Raw genomic sequence first — 20066 nt, 5'->3', positions numbered from 1 at the left:
CCTTACAGCACTATATAAATGTGAGCCATTATTGTTATTATCATTTGAGTAGACAGAGAGTGAATGAGTGAGCATTTTTTAAGTGTCTAATATATACCAGGCACCATGCTAAGCACTGAGAATACAAATACAATCAGAAAAGAAAGACAGTCCCTGCCCTCACAGAGTTTGAATTCTAATGGGAACACATAAAAGGGAGCTTAAAGGAGGAAGAGAGGCAGTGGGAAAGTTGTCCAGACCCACATGTACAAAAATCTTTATAGCAGTTCTTTTTATGGTGGCAAAGAATTGGAAACTGAGAGGACACCCATCAATTGGGGAATGGCTGAACAAGTTGTGGTATATGATTGTGATGGAATACTGTTGTGCTATAAGAAATGATGAGTAGGCAGACTTCAAAAAAACTTGGAAAGACTTATTTGAACTGATGCAGAATGAAATGAGCAGAACCAGGAGAACATTGTGCACAGTAACAGCCACATCGTGTGATGATCAACTATGATAGACGTAGCTCTTCTCAGCAATACATTGATCCAAGACAATTCAAAAAGATTCATGATGAAATCATGCTATCCACTTCCAGAGAAAGAACTATGGAGTCTGAACGCAGATCAAAGCATACTATTTTCACTTTGTGTATGTGTGTGTATATGGCTTTTCCCTTCTGTTTTTTCTTTCACAACATGACTAATGTGAAAATATGTTCACATGATTACACATATATAACCTATATCAGATTTGCTTGCCATCTTGGAGAGGGGGGATAGAAGGGAGAAAAAATTTGAAATTCAAAATCTCATTTAAAAAAATGTTGAAAGTTATCCAGAGATTTGGGTGCTGAGCTGGGTTAGATGTAATCATGGCTGGCATGAATACGTCCTCAAATGGAAGTTTGTTCCATGGAGGAATTCACCCATTAGATACTGAGGCTGCAGAGGTGAAGGCTTTTCCAAAGTGAGAAGGCCACTGGCATAGAGGTGGAAAACTCTTGGAGCCAGGGACTGATTGGGTTAGAAACATATTGATTGGTGGCACAATTTGCACAATTGTCTCCTTCATTGGAAAGAGCTTTAGTCCCTGGTTGACTCCCTCTGTCTTAAACCCTCCACCCCTCATGCACATCCATACCTACACCTTGCTTCTTTTACCCTAGTACTTCCCTGCCTTCATGTTTTATCTCTTTGCTAAACTGTAAGCTCTTTGAGAACAAAGGCCACCTCTTATTTCTGTGACCTCCTTCCCCCAGAGTCTAGGGCTGTATATATTAGGTACCTAATAAATATTTGAATGATACAGCTTTCTTCTTAAAGTCTGTTACGTTTCTTGCTAATCTCCCACTACTAGCCAGGGCAGGTGCATCTCAGAAATATGCCTGACTCTTCTTCCCTTCCCTGGGGAGGGACTGAGGGGACAGAGCTATCTCTTTCCTTACTAAAGGTGATAAAGTACACTCTGGATCCTGTGTGGAAACCATTTACTGTGCCTTTGGTGTCGCTGTGTGATGGAGACCTGGAGAAGCCTCTTCAGGTAAGCTCAGCTGTCTCTGTTTAGTGCCTGGCTTGTGTCTTTTCCATGGCCTGCCCTGTTGGGTTCTTTCTCCCCTCCAGGGGTCCTTAAGTCCATAGAGCAGAGATAAAATTCAGTAGCCATGATCAGCCTTTAAGCTTTTCTTAAATCATCGACTCTAGGTGACTATGGGCTTAGCACATTTATTAAGCAAATCTGCTCAGAGTTCAAAGGCAGAGAGCAATGTGCTGTAGGTTGCATCTCTGAACCCATCCTCTACTGAAAACTGGCAGGAAATCTCTAAATTCTCTACCAAAGCTGTCCCATCCAGGATGAAAGGGCTCTCAGACTCAGGGGATGGGGACAAGAGTCTGGGAGGTGGGAAGAGCAGGACAATGGAGAAGGAAGAGGCATCTTTTTTAAAAGTGTATCCATTTTAAGTGTATCCATGATTGGATATCAACAATTTGTGAACTAGTAAAAAAAAAAAATTGTTATAAACAGGTGATAGTCTATGGACCAGTGGTTAGAAAACACTGATATAACTGAAGGCACCAGACTTGAAATCAGAAGAGCTGGGTTCTCATCCTAGCTCTGCTACTACTCTCTGTTCACCTCTCTGTTTCCTCATCTGTAAAATGGGGATGATACTTGTCTTCCTTTTAATCAGTCTTAGAATGCTTCCTGGAAGAGACAGGAGGATTAGAAGCTGCTTAAATGATACAGGGGAGGCAGGATGGACAGGTGGGTTGGGGACAGGGGAAGACATTAAAGTACTTGGAGTCATCTTAGACTTCCAAGAAGAATTCATAGAATACATGAGTTGGTGGGATAATTGCCACAGGATTAGGATAGAGAACCGATAGTATTGTCTGAGAGAGAGCCCAGAGGGGACTTCTTCTCTGGACTGACTTTACCCACTCTGATCTCTCAGGTCATGTGCTATGACTATGATAATGATGGTGGCCATGACTTCATCGGTGAGTTCCAGACTTCGGTGGTGAAGATGTGTGAGGCCCGAGAGGGTGTTCCGGTGAGATGGGGTAAAGGGACTTGGGCATGTGAGACAGCAGTTTTACATTGTTTAGATGGGAGGGAAGGCTCCCTCAGAAAGTAGTGGGACTTATTTCTCAGGAGGCCGAGAAGATGCCCTGTACGATCAGCACAGTCATCAACAAACTTGTGGAGCATATAGGAATAGAGTGTTCTGCCATTGCCTGTGAGTCCTTTCTTGGTGGAAAGAGAACAGCTTCACCCCATCCCCAACCAGACACAAACCTCACTGACTGAGTGTTTTGGGAAGAGCTCCAGTAAGCTCAGAGAAGGGAGGGACACACTCCAATCCTTGAATAAACACACATACACAAACCATTCCCAAGCGTTAGCGATTAGATTCATGGGGAGAGACATCTGCATTTGCCAACGAACAAGGATACTTAAAGTATCCTCATCATTGGGCAATATGCACAGTGAGTTACCAGGACCAAGAACCTGAGTCCTGGAGGCTTTTGGCCAATGTCAGCTTGTTATAACATATTGTAGGTGTGTAGATGAGAGGGCTTTAGGTAGGGAGAGAGAAGGCATTTTAGGTTTAGGAAATAGCATGAGAGCAAAGACACAGTCTGGGAAATAAATGTGAAAAGGGGCTGTCTATTTTTAGAAGGCTGGGTGATTTTTTTTAGGAGCATCTTGTTAAAAGTTCAGTCGGGGATCTGGTGGGGAGAGAAGTCATGGAGGTCAACTTTCCCACTTGTTGAGGCTGAAGCTCTAGATTGGGTTAATCCTTTATTTACCATTTTTCCTTTGCTTTGTTCCCAGCTGGAGGTAGAATGTATCAACCCTAAAAAACAAAAGAAGAAGAAGAACTATAAGAACTCGGGCATCATCATTATCCGCTCTTGTAAGGTAAGGGGATGGGTACCTGGGTATTTGGGGGGAGTGGGGTAAGAACAGAATATTTTGGTTCTGTTATGGGATCACGTAGCCAAAGAATCTAGTTCTATGGCTAGTTTTAGGACCCATCTTTCTAGGGGATAGAAGGCAAGTGTGATCTAGTGTGGAAGCAGGGACTGGACTAAATGATCTGCCAGCTGGAGGAGGCTGTGGATCACTGAGTGTTCGGGGATTTATGAGGTGGAGCTATCAACTAGGCATTGCCTGTCCAAAGAGGATAGTAGAGGATGCTGGGTGAGAATCATGACCATGTTAGAGGTGGCTCTTGAGAACTAGAGTCTGCCTGCTCCATCACTGGAGGCAGTGATACAGTACAAGGAAGAAGTGTCACTAACACTGCATTCATTGAGTACTTCCTAATTTTCTGAAACATCACATTTTGTGGCCTTTTTTTTTCATCCTCAAAACAGATTGCAAGGGAAGTGAGAGAAGAATTAATTATTAGCCCTACTTTACAGGTAGGGAAACTGAATCTCAGAGAGGGAAAGAAGTATGCCCAGTGTTGTAAGGCATTGGGAAAGCCTGGACTCAGGTCTCCCAATTTTGATGTTTCTAATATTTTCTTGAAATAAGTGGACCATTGGATGGGTCTTAAAGAACCTTTGTTATCTGGAGATTTAGGTTGTAATGGAACTTATTATATTGAGATTTTATTTATGTACGTGGGGTTGCCAATCACTACATAGCACTTTATACTTCTTGTACTAGGAGTGTGGAGATTTACTTCCTGGGTTGGCTCATTCATTCCAGCCTGTCCTCACTGGTAGGTCTAGGTTCCCAAAGAAGAACCACCATTTAGTTATACTCAAACTCTCTCAGGGTTCTAGGGGTAACCCTCTTTTGGGGGAATATACTCTCTCCACTTACCACTTTAGCATCCACTGATGTGCTTCTATTTACACAAAACTCACAGTAATGATATTTTTAGTTCTTAAAAATAAATGCCTTAAAAATAAGGCAAAAATACCATAGGTGCTCACATGATATAGCAAATAAATAATAAAATTCATCACAATCTATACATAATCACTCTCCCACTAATGCACTGACTATCTCTAAGGTAGAATAGGCATACACAGACATCTGGCAAGATTTCATATGAATGAGGAAAACCCATTTGCTCTGGATAAGTCGCAACAATGGAACTATAAACTCTGGGGCTCTTTTTCTATCTCAGGAGCTGTCCATAGATTCCTTGTTGAACGCAGCTTCTGTGTTGAAGGGATGCTTCTGCTGCTAAACTGAATTGATGCTGAGTGACTTGTGGTTCTCTACTTCCAAGCTGTTCCTCTGCTGAGCTAGAATTACTCCCCAATAGCAACTGAGTATTTATCACTTCCAGCTTCATGCTTAACTGATGCAGCTCTAAAATCTATCTTCTCTCTTCTCTTCACCTCTTTTTCCCCCTCTTTCTTTCCTTTTCTTCCCCTTAGCATCCCTTTCCCTTCTTTTTCTGAGTTCAGACTCCAGTGCCCCGTGCTAATGATGTCATGTTTGTTTATGGTCAGTAACCAAACTCTTCTTTCTATACCCAGATAAATCACATTTGTCCCATAAACATAAAACAGTTCTTATGTCTGTATCATTCCAATGTACTACAGCTTGTCACATTCAGAATTAGCAACCACTGTCTCACAACTCTGAGGCAGAGTCAGTTTCTCTTGGAACTCTGAGCAAACTTAACTCAGTACAAACTTCCCTATAAAAGGCCAAGACATTCAAATGATAGTACTCGGAAATCATTTTATTCTTCTAGTGCCATTGATGGTCAATAGGTAAAGTAGGAATTGCTACCCCCATCTTAAAGGTATTAAGACTGAGTACCTTATTCATGACCATCCCCTAAATATATAACAAAGCTGAGGACTGGACCTAGAATGAAGGACATTATACCCATTGAGCCAGTCAGTCAACAAGCAGTTATTAGGCACTTACTTTGTACCATACACTGTGCCAAGCACTGGTGGATAGAAGTAAGAGGATACAAAAGGATACAAAACTCATAGTAATGATATTTTTAGTTCTTAAGTGTAACCATTTCCTTAAAAATAAGGCAAAAATGCCATAGGTACTCACATGACAAAGCGGGATACAAGAGGATATAAAGAGGATACAAAATATGGCCCCCGCTCTCAAGAGGAGACAACATAGAAACAATCGTGTACATAAAAATATATGTTCAGTCAGTTGTGTCCGACTCTTTATGGCCCCATTTGGGGTTTTCCTGGCAAAGATACTGGAGTGGTTTGCCATCTCCTTCTCCAGCTCATTTTACGGATGAGGAAACTGAGGTAAACAGGATTAAGTGACTTACCTAAGGTCGTACAGCTCGTAAGTGTCTGAGGCCAGATTTGAACTCAGGAAGATGACTCTTTCTGACTTCAGGCTTAGCACTCTAGCCACCCACAAAATATATATGGAGTAAATAGAAGGTAATTTGAGAGTGAAAAGCACTAGCAGTATGGAGTGGGAGGACCTGAAAGGGCCTCCTGCCACAGGTCAGAATTTGAGTTTAAAGAAAGCCAGAGAAGCCACTAGGTAGAAGTGAGGAAATAGGGAATTCCAGGCATGGGGGAACAGCCATTGAAAAGTCACAAGTTTGGGAGATGAAGTGTCATGTGTGAAGAACAACAGGAAAACAGATAGCAGATTGTAAAGTATGGGAAGGGGAGTTGTTAAGGGCTTTAGATGCCAAGCAGAAGGTTATAAAACCTTCTTTGATCTTGAAGGTAACAGGAAGCTACTGGAATTTATTGAGAAGGGGGAAGGGCAGACATAATCTGATCAAGGCTTTAGGAAAATCATTTTGGCAGCCCAGTGGAGGAGTAATTGGCTTGGGAAGAGGCTGAATGCATGGAGACCAACCAGAAGACCACTGCAGTAATCTAGTTGTGAGGTAATAAGGGCCTGTACCAGAGGAGTAGCATTGTCAGAGAAGAGAAGAGGGCATTTATGAGATATATTGTGAAGGTAGAATTGACTGGACTTGGCAATAGTTTGGCTATGGAGAATGAGAATGAGGATTCAAGGATGGACCCCCCCCACCCAGGTTGTTAGATTGGGTACCTGGGAGGATGCTGGTGCCCTTAACAGTAATAGGGAAGTTTAAAAGGGGCTTAGGAGTGGCGGAAAGATAACGAGTTCTGTTTTGGACATATTGAGTTTGAAATGCCTATGGGACATCCATTTTGAGATGTACAAAGAGCACTTAATAATGTGAAATTGAAGTTGGTTAAATAGGTCTGGGAATCAGCTGAGAGGATGGGTGCAGCAGGTGCCAGGAGACTTGAAGAGGGAGGAAAAGGTTTGCATAGCTGCAGTATTGAGTGGGAAGCTGAGTTGATTAGGAAAGTGTAAAAGGATTGCCTTTCTGCAATGAGGGTCCCGTTGAGATTTGTAACAAAACTTTGTAGTGGACTCACTCATTATAGGTTGGTGGTTTTCTCCAGCTCCTTTCAGTAGCCTGTGAATAGGAGGGAAGGCAGCAGATTGTGTGGGTAATCTAAGACTGAGATTTGGCAAAGCATCATCAGTGATGCCATGGGTACAGGACAAAGGAGCAAGGCATTGGAATTTAGAGAATAGTGTAGAGTCAAATTGATTCACCGAGGCATCAAGATAGGAAAAGGAAAGGAATACAACTGGTCCAGGGGTGATGGCCTGAGAAAGAAATGAGGGCTGGAGGGATGGGAGATCATTATAAGTACATAGAAGGGAATTGAGGTTCTAAGGTAGAGGAAAAGATGGGATGATAAAAGTTTATGATCAGATAAAAACATTTTGGAGCTTGTGAACATGGAAATCAAGCACTTGTGGTGGCAAGATCAGGGGTTTGCATGATCATATTTGTGTAGCCAAGATGGAGTGAAGGAATGAATCATGGGAACTGAATAGATTGAAAGACTGGGAATTTAGGATGCTTGGGGGAGTAGTTAGTGTACTAACTCTTGGACTTTCTTTTTTCAGATAACCCGGGACTATTCTTTCCTAGACTATATCCTTGGAGGATGCCAACTTATGTTTACTGTAAGGATTTCTGATTATTCTTCTCTTCGCAGGGCCCAGTTAAGCTAGGTGACTCTTTCTTCTGAGATCCTACAGAGACAAAATGGACTGGCACCAAAGTAGTAGGAATTTGGAATAGACATCAGGAACACCTGCCTGACAAGTGACAACAGGGTCCAAGAAATTTAGAATATTGTCAGGCAAAGAAGACCCAAATTTATTGTGGTCCAGTTAGGTCTGAGGTCCTATCCCAGTTAGGAAATGTAGAATAGAGATATCGATTTGGTTTCTCATAGACCTGAATTTGTTAGGTGGAAGAAACTTAGTTAGGCCGAAGGAATCTTGAAGGCAGGAACTGGATGCCAGAGTTGTTCCTTTAAATCATCCCTTCCCAGGCCCACTGTGGTGGTAGGGAAACTTGATCAAGGCTGGCCCCTGGTTTGAGTGTAGACTTTGTTGGGAGGTGAGTTGGGGGGGCAGAGCTTGACTAGATGATGTCATAGCCTGGCCAACTGACCTGTAAGTCTTCCAGTGATTATCTCTATCAGATTCACCTGGTCCAGAGCCCCTTCCAGAATCTTACTTTGCAGTCCCATCAGGTCCTAAGAATGGAGCATGTGGGACAGTCCCCAGGTATCCTTAGGAAACTTTCCATCCAAGCGCCCTTTTTATATTACCAAGTCCCTCTTTCTCTTTCATTTTCTTTTTTAAAAATCTTTTTTGGGGGTAGGTGGCACAGTGGATAGAGCTCAGGCCTTGGAGTTAGGAGAACCTGAGTTCAAATCTGGCCTCAGATACTTGACACTTATGAACTGTGTGACCCTGGGCAAGTCACTTAATCCTGATTGCCTCACCAAAAAAAAAAAAAAAAATCCAAAAATAAATTTTTAAAAAAATTTTGAACGTAACAATCATCCACAAGTAGGAATATTTTAGCATACAAGGAGGATTGTATTGAAATTGAACTTCATTATGTATAGTTAGTGGGGTTTTTTTTCCTTTAGGTCTACTTTAAACTGAACACAGACTAGTAACAACACTGCCCTATTTTATGCCCTTTTTAAACTTGTTTTCTTCTGTAGGTGTTTTGTTTCTTTTTCATTTTTTATTGATGCTTTCTCTCTCTCTCTCTCTCTCTTTTTTTTTTTTGGCTATCTCTTGTTCTTCACTAACTCAGCCACCACCCAAATAGAAGCCTTGGTCACATTAGTATTAGTGAAACCAAATACATCAAAGCATTGGCTGTGTCTGAAAATGTATGTCTTATTCTGTACCCCTTTAATATTCCCTAGAGCTCTAGCCCTTCCCTGCCACCCCAGAACCAGGGGAGACAAGCTAGAGAGAGGAGAGGATGCCATAGCATTTCAGTCCCCATTTTGTTGTCTTGTAATAAGGGAAAAGGAGAGAGGGGGAAAAAAGGGGGAGAGTTGCCATGGAAACTGGAATGGAGTGCGGGTGGTTTTTTTTTTATTATATTCTCTTTAAGTGCTGTGTAAAGAGGCCTCAGTGTAGAGGGGCTGGTTTGGGTAGAGGCCCCTGGGAAGGAGGGAGAATATGGTAGATTGGCTTGATGGTCTTTAGAGGCTGAAGGCACGCTGGAGTTCTGGGCTAAGAAGGGAGGCCAGACACTGCTGTATCTTACATGTGTCCATCTTATTCCCTACAACAAGATGATGAGCTCCTTCCAGGGTAGGGACAATCTCATATACCTGCTTGTATTCCCCACCCCTCTGCAGTGCCTAGCACAGGCTTAGTAATCAACAGATCATTTTTGAATGAATTAGAACTGGCTACCTCCACCCCTACCCTGGCCCATTAGATACACTCTTAGCAAGCATCTTTTGGACCACTTACCTGTCTCCTCCTTTCCCTTGGGGATACTGACTCACTTTTACTTGGTGGAAAACAAAATTTGTCTTCCGAGTCTTCCCGGCGGCTTGGGCTCATGGCTTGGGCATTGTTTTGAATTTAGAGCAGGGAGAGTCCATTAATGTCATCATCAAACCCCCTGCAAGGTCCCTTTCTGTTCTATGACCCTGTGATCCTTCTGTCACAGTGCCATGTCCTAGGGATGGCCTACCTCTGATTTTGACAGAGAAAAGCATACCTAACAACCCCCAGATTCCAGAATGTGGATGGAGGGGAGTAATTTAGTGTAGTGCTCCCATTTTATCACAGGGAGATTGAGGTTCAGCAAAAGGAAGTGACTTGTCCAAATTAACATAGCAAATTCACTGGCAGAGCCAGCACTAGACTCTAGTTGTCCTGACTCTTGGGCCAGTGTACTACTGTGCTGGACGTTGAATCAGCAAGCGGCTGACAAGTTAAAACCATGTGCCTAGCACTGTGCCAGACACTGGGAAGGATACAAAGCGATATGAAATATAGGTCTTGTCTTCAAAAGGGTTATAGTTTAGTTGTTAAGAAATATACGAGGCAAGATTAATTAATAATACCAGGTAGGATGTGCCAAATGTCCAATAAAGGGCACAGATTCTAAGGGATATAGGAAAGAATTCAGAGGAGGGAATCATTGCTATGGGCTGGGGTGGGCAGGGAAGGTTCTGTGGAAAATGTAGGACTTGTGCTGAGCCTTAGAAAGTACAGGACATTGATAGTTGTAGGGGGAGAGGGGAAAGACATTCCAAATAGGGGAACAGTCCCTTGAGCAAAAATGACGATTTAGGAAATATTGAAGGTGTATTGGAGGGACAGTGGGGAGACAAGTGTGATTGGAATAGATATAAAGGAGGATAGTGGAAGACAAGGCTAGGAAGGAAGGGCCCAGGATCAGATTACACAGGGCCTTGAATACTAAAGCTGAGGAATTTGGGTGGGGAATAACTTGATTAAAACATTTTCAAGGGGTTTACTTACATTCTAATAGGGGAAAGAAATCATGTCCATTCAAATCATAGTAATGATCAGTCTGAGATGAGGGTTTGAATGGGACAGTTTCTTTTCTTCTTTAGGCTAAAAGGTGTTGATTGGGTCGAGAGAAGAAGGACTCAGAGGAGACCTCAAGGATAGTGGCAGAGGTATCCTTGAGGCTGTGTGTCTCATCACCAGCTCTTTCTCCTTACTTTTCCCTCCAGGTCGGGATAGACTTCACAGCCTCTAATGGGAACCCCCGAGATCCCTCCTCTTTGCACTACATAAACCCCATGGGCACCAATGAGTACCTGGCAGCCATCTGGGCTGTTGGACAGATCATTCAGGATTATGACACGTGAGTTAGGTCCCTTCACCCCACATCTGCCTGACTCACAAGTATCCTATCGAGGCACCTCCTTCTTTGTATCTAAGGTACTGAGTATATGTACTAAGACTGGTGCTCAGCAAAAATGTTTACTGTTTTAGTGATTGGCACTGTGCCATATTGAGATGAGCCTGGATGTTAGAGATGTTCAAGTTCTGGCTCTGCTCAATATCACTATAACTGTGGGACCTTGGTCAACTCACTTACCCCTTTTTCTCTCAAGTCCTTTCCTTTATAAAATGAGGAAGGAATGGTTACATGAACTGGCTGAGACCATGGCTTCATCAACTGCCAAGGGCTTTAGAGAGTGTAAATGACAGTACAGGTGCAATCAATGTTTGTGATGAGTATTTCCCCCTGAGCTTTCCAGTTGGAGGAGGGAACCAGGGTCAGAGAACCTTGGAGGGCAGAAAATTGGGGCTGAGGGGCTAAGAATGGCAATTGTTTCACATTTTGACAACAAGGGGGCATTATAGCAGTTCAACAGAGACCAATTCTGTTTCTTCTGGCTCAGACATTACCATCTTCCCAGTGTTAGCTGAGAGCTAAATTCAGGGCTCAGCTCCCTCCATAATCTTGGAAGGTATCACTTAGACAAAGCACAGGAGAGTCTCTTTACCCTAGGTGCCATTTCTGGCCCAGAGTGCCTTCCAATGCTTTTTGCCCCCAAAGAAATCAGACAGGGGCAGTGAAGTATGAATGAAGATTTCCAATGATTCCCTCCCCCTCCAATGCTCCCTTCTTCCCTCCCCCACCCATTTCACCTAGAATGGGTTTCTTAGGATCATCTTATTCTCTTTGGCTATTTAGGGATAAAATGTTCCCGGCTTTGGGATTTGGTGCCCAGTTACCGCCGGACTGGAAGGTAAGGACAAGTCAAGTGTGTGTGTTTTCTGGTATTGGTGTGGTACTGTGGAAAGAGCTTTGGCTTTGGAGTTGGTGATCTCTGATGTTTACATGTTTGATTGGGATCATTCACTTCACCTTCCCGGGCTTCAGTTTCTTCCTGTGGAAAATGGGGAAGAGGCTGATTAAATGGCCTCTAGGTCCCTTCCAGTTGTAGCTATACAATCCTATGTTGTTGGTGGTATTGGTGGTGTTGGTGGTGGTCCTGTGTTCTCAGAGAAAACCACGATCATTTCTCTGGATATCTCTTTGTGTCCAGGTTGAAAAGGTCCGAGGGCTGTGATCTCTCCATCTACAGCTTTCTTTTTTTTCAATCAATCAACATTTATTAAGCACCTACTATGTGCCAGGTACTGTACTAAGCACTGAGGAAACAGAAAGAGGCAAAAGACAGCTCCTGCCCTCAAGGTGTTTAATGGGGGACATAACAAGCAAAGAAATATGTCCAAACAAGCTAAATAAAGGATAAATAGGAAATAATTAGCAGAATGAAAGCACAAAAATTAAGAGGGTTTGGGAAAGGCTTCTTATAGAAGATGAGATTTTAGTTAGGACTTAAAGGAAACCAGAGAAGCTTGAAGGTAGAGTTGACAAGAAAAAGCATTCTAGACATGGGAGACAACCAGAGACAATGCTCAGAGCTGAAAGATAGTGTCTTGTTCATGGACTAGCCAGGAGGCCAGTGTCACTGGAGGAAGAGTATATGATGGAGAATAGGGTGTAAAAAGGCTGGAAAGGTTATGAAGGGGGCCAGGCTATGAAGGACTTTGAATGCCCGGCACATTTTCTATTTGATCCTGGAGGTGATAGAGAGCCACTGGAGTTTATTGAGTAGGGCAGATGATATGGTCAGACTTTTTCCACTTGGTTAATTAGACAATCAGTCGTTTATAGATTTTAATATGGGCCTATCTCTGTGCTAGATGCTTTGGGGAATACTAAAGAAGGAGACAGGTCCCTTTTCTCAAGGAGATTTCATTTTAGTTGAAAAGAATTGATACACACCTGAGAGACAGAAGACATATAGGAAGGATTATGGCCCCTGTCTTTAAATAGCTGAAAGTTTGTTGTTAAATTCTGGGGATTGGGTGTAGAGGGTAGGCTCTATCTGTAGTTCTTGAGGACTGAGGGCCCCATAATGGGTAGGGGACTGGCACCTTTGGACTGTCTCTGAGTGGCAGCCCTAGAATGCTTTGGCAGAGGGGAGCAGTATATTAATTTACCCAGCTGGCAGGAGGCAGAGAGCCTTTCTTAGGCAGGTTCCCCACCACCACTACCCCTTGCCTCTGGCAGTAGTATTTTTGAGCCCAGCACCAACATCAAGGCTGGGAGAAAAGCTCATAGACTCCCCACAGGTTCCTGAGTCCCTAAGCGGAGGGCAGCAAGGTGACACAGAGTCCTGGCCAAAGCTCACTGCTTGATTTCCCTACCCCTGCGTCCCAGGCCTCAAGTGATAGGGTTAGACGTTTGTTCTTTCTTTGGGTCACTCCTCCCTCTTCTCTACCCTCTAGTTCCCAAGCTCAGACTTTGAATCTCTTTTCCCTAGCTCTGGGAAAGAGGTTTTTACATGTTACTTCAGGGACCAGGCATCCCCTCTTCCTGAGCCCCAACTTCCTGCCAACTGAGCTGTGGGGTTGTGTGTGTGTCTGGTGAGAAGGAGGTTAGTGACTACCAGCCTTAACTTAATTACCCTAGGGGTGCCATTGCTGGATCAGTCAGTCCCCAATAACAAAGCCAGACCAGGATTATTGTAGAGCTCAGCCCACAATGATCTCTGAAGATAAGAGCCACACATATCAACATATCATGCTGGCAGCTCAGGATGCGCCTGTTGCTAGGCTACCGCCCCATGCTTTCAAAGAACTGAGCTGAATAAGATGTTTTTTAGCACACAAAAGTCTCATTGGAAATGTCAATGAACATCTTGCAAGGCAAAGAGCCCTGCCAGACGCAGGGCCCCCAAAAGCCCTGGAAAAAGGAGAGCAGGTGGGGGGGGGATTAACATCCTCAGGAGGAACTACTCAGCAGAGTTCTTTGTTATTTGGTCCACTGACAAAACAATAAATCAATGTGTCTTTCCTGAGTACTTGCTTTGTGCCCTGCCCTGTGCTAGGCTGTGATATGTGGAGGGGGACGACAGAAGAATAAGAAGATATAGACCCTGCCTATGAGGAATGTCTACTTGAGGAGATAGACAAACAAAACACAAAACCTTGAGAAGACAATTGGGGGGGAGGGTGTAGAGAAAAGAAACATGATTGACATCATTAAATATATCCAGAGCTGTCATGGAGAAGAGGAAATAGATTTGGTTTTTTTGTGGTTCCAGGAACTGAGATCCAATTCGAGGGAGTCATAGGGAGCTAGATTTGGGTTCAGGATAAGGGAAAATTTCCCATCCATTGGGCCATTTCAGAAATAGACTGGGTTTTTCAGTGGGTTAGTTAGCTTCGGTGGATGTTCTCAAATGGACGTTAGATAACTAACGGTTGGCATAGAGAGAAATTTCAGACTTGAAGTGAAGGTCAGACTCCAGTTAAACTAGAAGACCTTTGAGGTCCCTCCGTCAGGACCTAGAGCTGAAAGTGGCCCCAGAGGCCACTAGTCCAGCCCCCTGAAATAAAAAACCGGAAACTAAAGCCCAAGGAGTTGAAGTGATTTGTCCAAGGTTACCCAGGCTTAAGTGGTGGAGCCAGGATTAAGACCCAGGGCATTTCCTTCACTTGAAGGACCCGTGATTTCATCAGCATGGAAGCCCCGTATTGATTACAAACCCCACCACACCTTGGAAAATCCCACAAATCATAGATCCAGAGGTAGAAGAAACCTCAGAGGCCATTGAGGTCAACCCCCTCATTTCACAGATACTGAAACCAAGACCTAGGGAGGTCAGGTGATTGACCCAAGGTCACAGACTGTAAGTGGAAGACTGAGGCTTCAGACCCAGGTCCTCTAACTTCAGAGTCCGTGTCTCCCAGTGGTTGAAGTGAGAAGGGAAAGGCAGTAAGTCCCTTCAGTCCTGAATACTTAGAGGTAACAGGGAAGGATCAGAGCTAAAGTGGAAAAGACAGCTAGGTTCTCAAAAGGTCTGTGCTCCCTCCATTCTCCCTTTGTCCAGTTCACTAAGTATTCACTGAAAAGTAACAAGGTGGCTACAAGGGGAAAGAAGAGAGAAAAAAGAGCCAGTGTTTGCCTTTGTTCCAAAGAGGACAATAATTGTCATAGAGTATCTGAGCTGAAAGAGCCCTTAGAACTTGGAATGTTGGAGCCAGAAGGGACTTAGAGCTCGGAACGTTAGAATCAGGAGGAAATTCAGAGGCTGTCAGGTCCAGTCTTCCCCCATTGCAGGAATCCCCTTCACAGCCTCCGTACTGGGTGTTTATCTAGCCTCTAACCAGTAGGCAGCCAGTTAACCAGCAGCAGAGACTACATTACATTGTACTACATTAACACTGCATATGAATTATCCTCTTTGGGAGCATGTTTGTGGCAAAAGTTGTGTCCTAGCCTCGTATCTAATTGTTCTCCATAGCATGGGTCTGGAAAATATTCACTTTAGCCTAAATTCAGACTGAATTTGAAAGAAAATGCTGGCACAAAAGGGAAGGTCCCTGCCAGAGAATTCTTTTGCCTATCATCCAAGGATTGCCCATAGTATGAGAACTAAGCCTGGGATAGTACCACCCCTTCTATGATTCATTCTCCCATCCCTAAAAACATGACTAACCCAACTATAGCCTGGACACACCCTCTGCACAACTCTTGACCAGATCCCCTTATCCAGAAGCATTGTCCAGGTGCATGGACACACACCACCCTCTGTATTCTAAGAGCTTAGGAAAGTCAGAACTTATATAACTCACATACCAAGTGGCCCCTGGACCAGTGTGGGGTGAATGGAGCCATTGATTGTCTAGAGTCAGCAGGAAGTAACCCTGGGACAAAGGCTTGTGGCTCCAGTTCCCCATGGGACATAATCAGCTTGGCAGGGAAGTCAGGAGTTTGAAAAGTTTGATCAAGTTTCCCAGGTGACCCACAAGCATACAAAGAAGCATCTGATTAAGTTTGTAAGGTCTAGGCCTTCTTCTCTCCACCCCACTCTCCCAGCCAAGGAAAGGACTTTTCACTTCGAAGGTTATATATGGATGGAGTTCCTGGTCTTCTTAAGTGAAGAGATGGACAAAATTACCATCTTGCCCATGCTTCCCCAGAAATAGAGGGAAGGGAAAAGTCAAGGGAAAAGGTAATGGAAGAGTATATTAAAAAAAAAACAAACCCAACCCAGGAATTTTGATTTTGTTTCCCAGTTCAGAGCCATATTTCAGTTTGAATTGGGCTTTCTATCCCCCTAGTTTTTAGGAGAAGCCATCATCCTCAGGTGAGCTTTACTGGCCATTTATTCTTTGCCCTAGTTGGGTTCCTAAAAGGCTTACGGATTCTCATCGTAAAGGGAATGGGGAATGGACCGACTCCCAACACCCTGCCAGGCAGCCTGAACGTGACTTTACAAAAGCAGGAGGAGGGTGTTTGAGCCATCTGCAGAATACCCATTGCCCAAGAAGCTAGGTCTTTGCTTCAGCCTTGCCTGGGAGATTGATAAATGACCATGCCCCCTGAGAAGGACTGGGCTTTGAACTACGCAGACACCTACCCTCTCCCTCTGAAAGAAGCAGCTTGCGTTTAAATCATACAAACCTCTTTGGAAGCTAAGACACTTTTAGAACCAGGTACTAGGGTATTTAATAGAGAGGTACCATTGAAGGGAGGGCCTTTAAGGGTTAAATTCTGGTTATTTCCTTCCCATGTAGTCCCAGTCACCTCTTAGAGAGCAAATCCCCATGGATTTGCTGGATCTCCATCCCAGGTGGCCAGGGGATAGGCAATGGGAAGTAGAGAGGAAAGGGGCTACTATAATAGCAATTTTTTTGTCTGGGTTTCAGGTTTCTCATGAGTTTGCTATCAACTTCAACCCCACCAACCCCTTCTGCTCAGGTAAGTCCTAGGGATAGTCAGGTAAGTCCTAGGGATAGGATCAAATGAACACAAATCCAGTTTCTTAATCTATTGAAGGAGGAAAGATTTCTGGTTCCTTCCCTTTCCCATTGCCTCTTATTGGATTCTGTTTCTCTTTATGTCTCTTTCTTATCTCCCTGTGTCTCATCCATTAATAGAATCATTGAATACTCATTTTTTAATTAAAAAAAATTGGCCTGGGGGCAGCTAGGTGGCAGAGTGGATAGAGCTCCGGCCTTGGAGTCAAGAAGACCTGAGTTCAAATCCGGCCTCAGACACATAACACTTAACTAGCTGTGTGACTCTAGGCAAGTAACTTAACCCCAATTGCCTCACCAAAAAAAAACATATATATTGGCCTGCTGTATGCCAACATACCATGCTAAACACTATGGATAAGACACACAATTCCTGCCCTCATGGAATTTGCAATCTAATTAACCTGGATGAGACTTTAGAATAATAATAGCAACTGACATTGAAATGGCCCTTTAAGGGTTACAGGAATAAAAATATATAAATTTTTTTTTAAAGGGTTACAGGAACTTGAGTACATGCATGTTATCCCTTTTGATCATCACAGACCTTGTGTAGTAGGTACTAGAGGTAGTAATCCCATTTTACAGATGAAGAAAATAAAGCTTAAGGATGTTCTTTGCCTGTGGTCTGAAGGCTAGTGAATAGATGGGATTCAAACCCATGTCTCTCTTGGCTCCAGGTCCAGGGTTCTTTTCTACAACATGCTGCCATTACACTACCCTCTTTCTACTGTACCACACTCTACTCTGTGTTAACATCTTGGAAATTATTTTGTTGTTTACTCTCATTTTATAGAAGATGAAACTGGGGAACGTGGAGGGGGGGATTAGTTGTTCAAAGTTACATAATGAGTTAGATATAAAGCTGGGAGGAGAACCCAAGTTCCCTCATTTCCAGTTCAGCATTTCTCACATTATACAATGATGCTTCATTTATATCTGAGCCCCCACTATGTACATACATAGCACTGATCCTTCCTTCCTCCTCCCTGCTCCATTGTTTTCAAAGGCCACAAACAGAGCAGTTTTGTCTGGCATGATTCAGGCAGAAATGACAATTTTGTCTAGGATCTTGAGAGCTCTGAACACCCGCTGGGTGTCTTCTGTCACTAGGGGGTGAGGACTTTTGATGAGCACAGACAGGCAGCTGGAGAGATTGGTGCCAACTAGGAATACATTCTGTCCTTGTCTCTACCTACACCTCAGGATCTTTCATCATCTTCCTTGTTTTGTCCCTACTTCCTCCAATCCACCCTCCAGATTCTAAGCTATCCAGGGTTCCCAAGTCCCCATCATCCCCAAGAAGCAGGGAACCTGGGCCATAGATTAGGGAGAACAGCAAAGATAATCCTACTTTCCAGCTCATTTTAGCACTAAATGCAGTACCAAGTACATGGTAGGTACTCAATGAATGTTTATTGAGCTCAATAAGTATTTTATCAAGGGCTTACTAAGAATGGCCAACTAATCAAGCATTTATTCAGTGTTCATTGTGTACCACTAGGCACTGGGCACCCAAATATAAAAGTGAGACAGTCCCTGTCCTCAAGGAGCTTACGCTTTTACTGCTGCCCTTTGTATCAATCAGATGATGTTGATGTGATCTGTCTTTGCTGAAAAGACCAAGGTGCAGCCAAAAAAATCCTTTCCACATCGACCACAGAAGCTGGGTACCACTAAGAAAACTGTACCTTACTTGCATATACCAAGGTTTAACTCACATTACCTCACTTAATTCTCACAAAACACCAGTGACATAGGTAGGGCAGGTGTTATTACTCCCAGTTTTGCAGATGAGGAAACAAAAGTTCAGCTGTGATAAGTAATTTGCTGTAAGGTCACAGGGCAAGTTGGTGCCAAAGGCAGGCATTTGGAAGTCAGTCTTACCAATTTCTGTGGCAGTGTTCTTCCTACAAGATAAAACTGCCCCTCTAAATTATACTCTTAGCCTTTGCCCAAACTAGCTAGGAGACCACTAGCAAATCAGTTTTCCTCACTAAGTCTCAGTTTCTCAATCTATAAAGTAAAAAGGATTGAGAAGGCAGCATGAATAGTACAAAGGGCTTTGGAATTTGGAATTAAAGGATTTGGTTATGAGTCTTGGACTTACTACCACCTTCATGACCTCAAAAAAGTAACTTTCCCTGCTGGGTGAAGGTCTCTCATCTGTGAAATAAAGAAGTTGACCCAGATGACTCTTAAGATCCCTTTGAGCTCTCTACCTAGGAGTCTGTCTATTGCTAGATTATCCCTAAGCTCTTTTCTAGCTTTAATTTTTATGATTCTTAAAATGTACCCATGGGAGTGGGGCAGCTAGGTGGTACAGTGGATAGAGCACCAGCCCTGGAGTCAGGAGGACCTGAGTTCAAATGAGGCCTCAGATCAGACACTTGACATTTACTATCTATGTGACTCTGGGCAAGTCACTTAACCCCAATTGCCTCACCCCCCAAAATAAATACATACATACATACATACATACATAAAGGTGTGCCTATGGGTCTAATATCAGAGACTCAGCACAGGACTTCCAGGGATAGACTTCAGAGACCAAGAAAGGAAAAGGCAAGAGAGAACATGGAGAGATAGGGAGGCCATGCAGGAGATTAAACCCTGGAACATCAGAAGATGGTGGGTTTCAAGCCAGAGTGGTATATAATAATGAGACTGACTTTCTCGTAACCAAGATTGTACTCTTTCAGAGAAGAATTAGTTATGATCAGTGGCCATGGTCTAGAGGAGAGAGGTCTGGGATGGGAACCTATATAACTTCTTGGTATATATAGGTGGGAAAAAGTCAGTGTCCTGACTTTGGGAGAGGTGGGAAAGGCAATATCCTGTAGTAGAAGAGGCACTGGACTTTTGGAGTCTGGAAGACTTGAATTCAAATACTAACACTGGCTATGTGACCTTGGGCAAATGAGCTGTAACATTAAAGGTATGTCTTTGTTCTGACTTTACAAAACTTCGAGAATTTTATACATGTCAGCTACTATTACTGTTATTATTATTTGAGCCAGTTAGATAGCCCAGTGGATAGAGCCCTGGACCTGGAGTAAGTTCATATCCAGCCTTAGATACTTAATGGCTGTGTGACCCTGGTCAAGTCACTTAAATGCTGTCTGCCTCAATTTCCTCATCTCTAAAATGGGGATAATAGAACCTATGAGGATCAAATGAGATATTTCTAAAGTGCTTTGCAAGTCTTACAGTGCAATATACTGAATATACCTCTATGCCTCAGTTTCCTCATCTATAAAATGAAAGGGTTAGACTTAAAGGCCTCTTAAGATTCCTTTCAGTGTTAAATTTACACTCCTTTAAAGTCTTTGAGAAACGAAAAGGGGTGGGAGAATGACTTGCTCAAGCTCTCAAGAGCAGTAAGT

The 20066-nt window shown here is 43.3% G+C and overlaps 1 protein-coding gene across 2 annotated transcripts in view; it reads left to right on the top strand.

The window, feature by feature from the left end:
* The window catches only part of CPNE2 (copine 2), a 90558-nt gene that overhangs the window by 47822 nt on the left and 22670 nt on the right, over positions 1-20066 (top strand). For both annotated transcript variants that reach the window (XM_027869306.1, XM_027869305.1), the window contains exons 7-13: positions 1438-1527; positions 2441-2539; positions 3325-3411; positions 7426-7485; positions 10560-10693; positions 11534-11588; positions 16570-16621. In XM_027869306.1, the coding sequence (XP_027725107.1) occupies positions 1438-1527; positions 2441-2539; positions 3325-3411; positions 7426-7485; positions 10560-10693; positions 11534-11588; positions 16570-16621 (577 nt within the window). The remainder of the gene's footprint in view (positions 1-1437; positions 1528-2440; positions 2540-3324; positions 3412-7425; positions 7486-10559; positions 10694-11533; positions 11589-16569; positions 16622-20066) is intronic.

Source organism: Vombatus ursinus, unplaced genomic scaffold (genome assembly GCF_900497805.2).
Source record: "Vombatus ursinus unplaced genomic scaffold, bare-nosed wombat genome assembly UNPS02014793.1, whole genome shotgun sequence".
Lineage (NCBI taxonomy): Eukaryota > Metazoa > Chordata > Mammalia > Diprotodontia > Vombatidae > Vombatus > Vombatus ursinus.
This window is presented reverse-complemented; position numbering and strand designations above follow the sequence as displayed.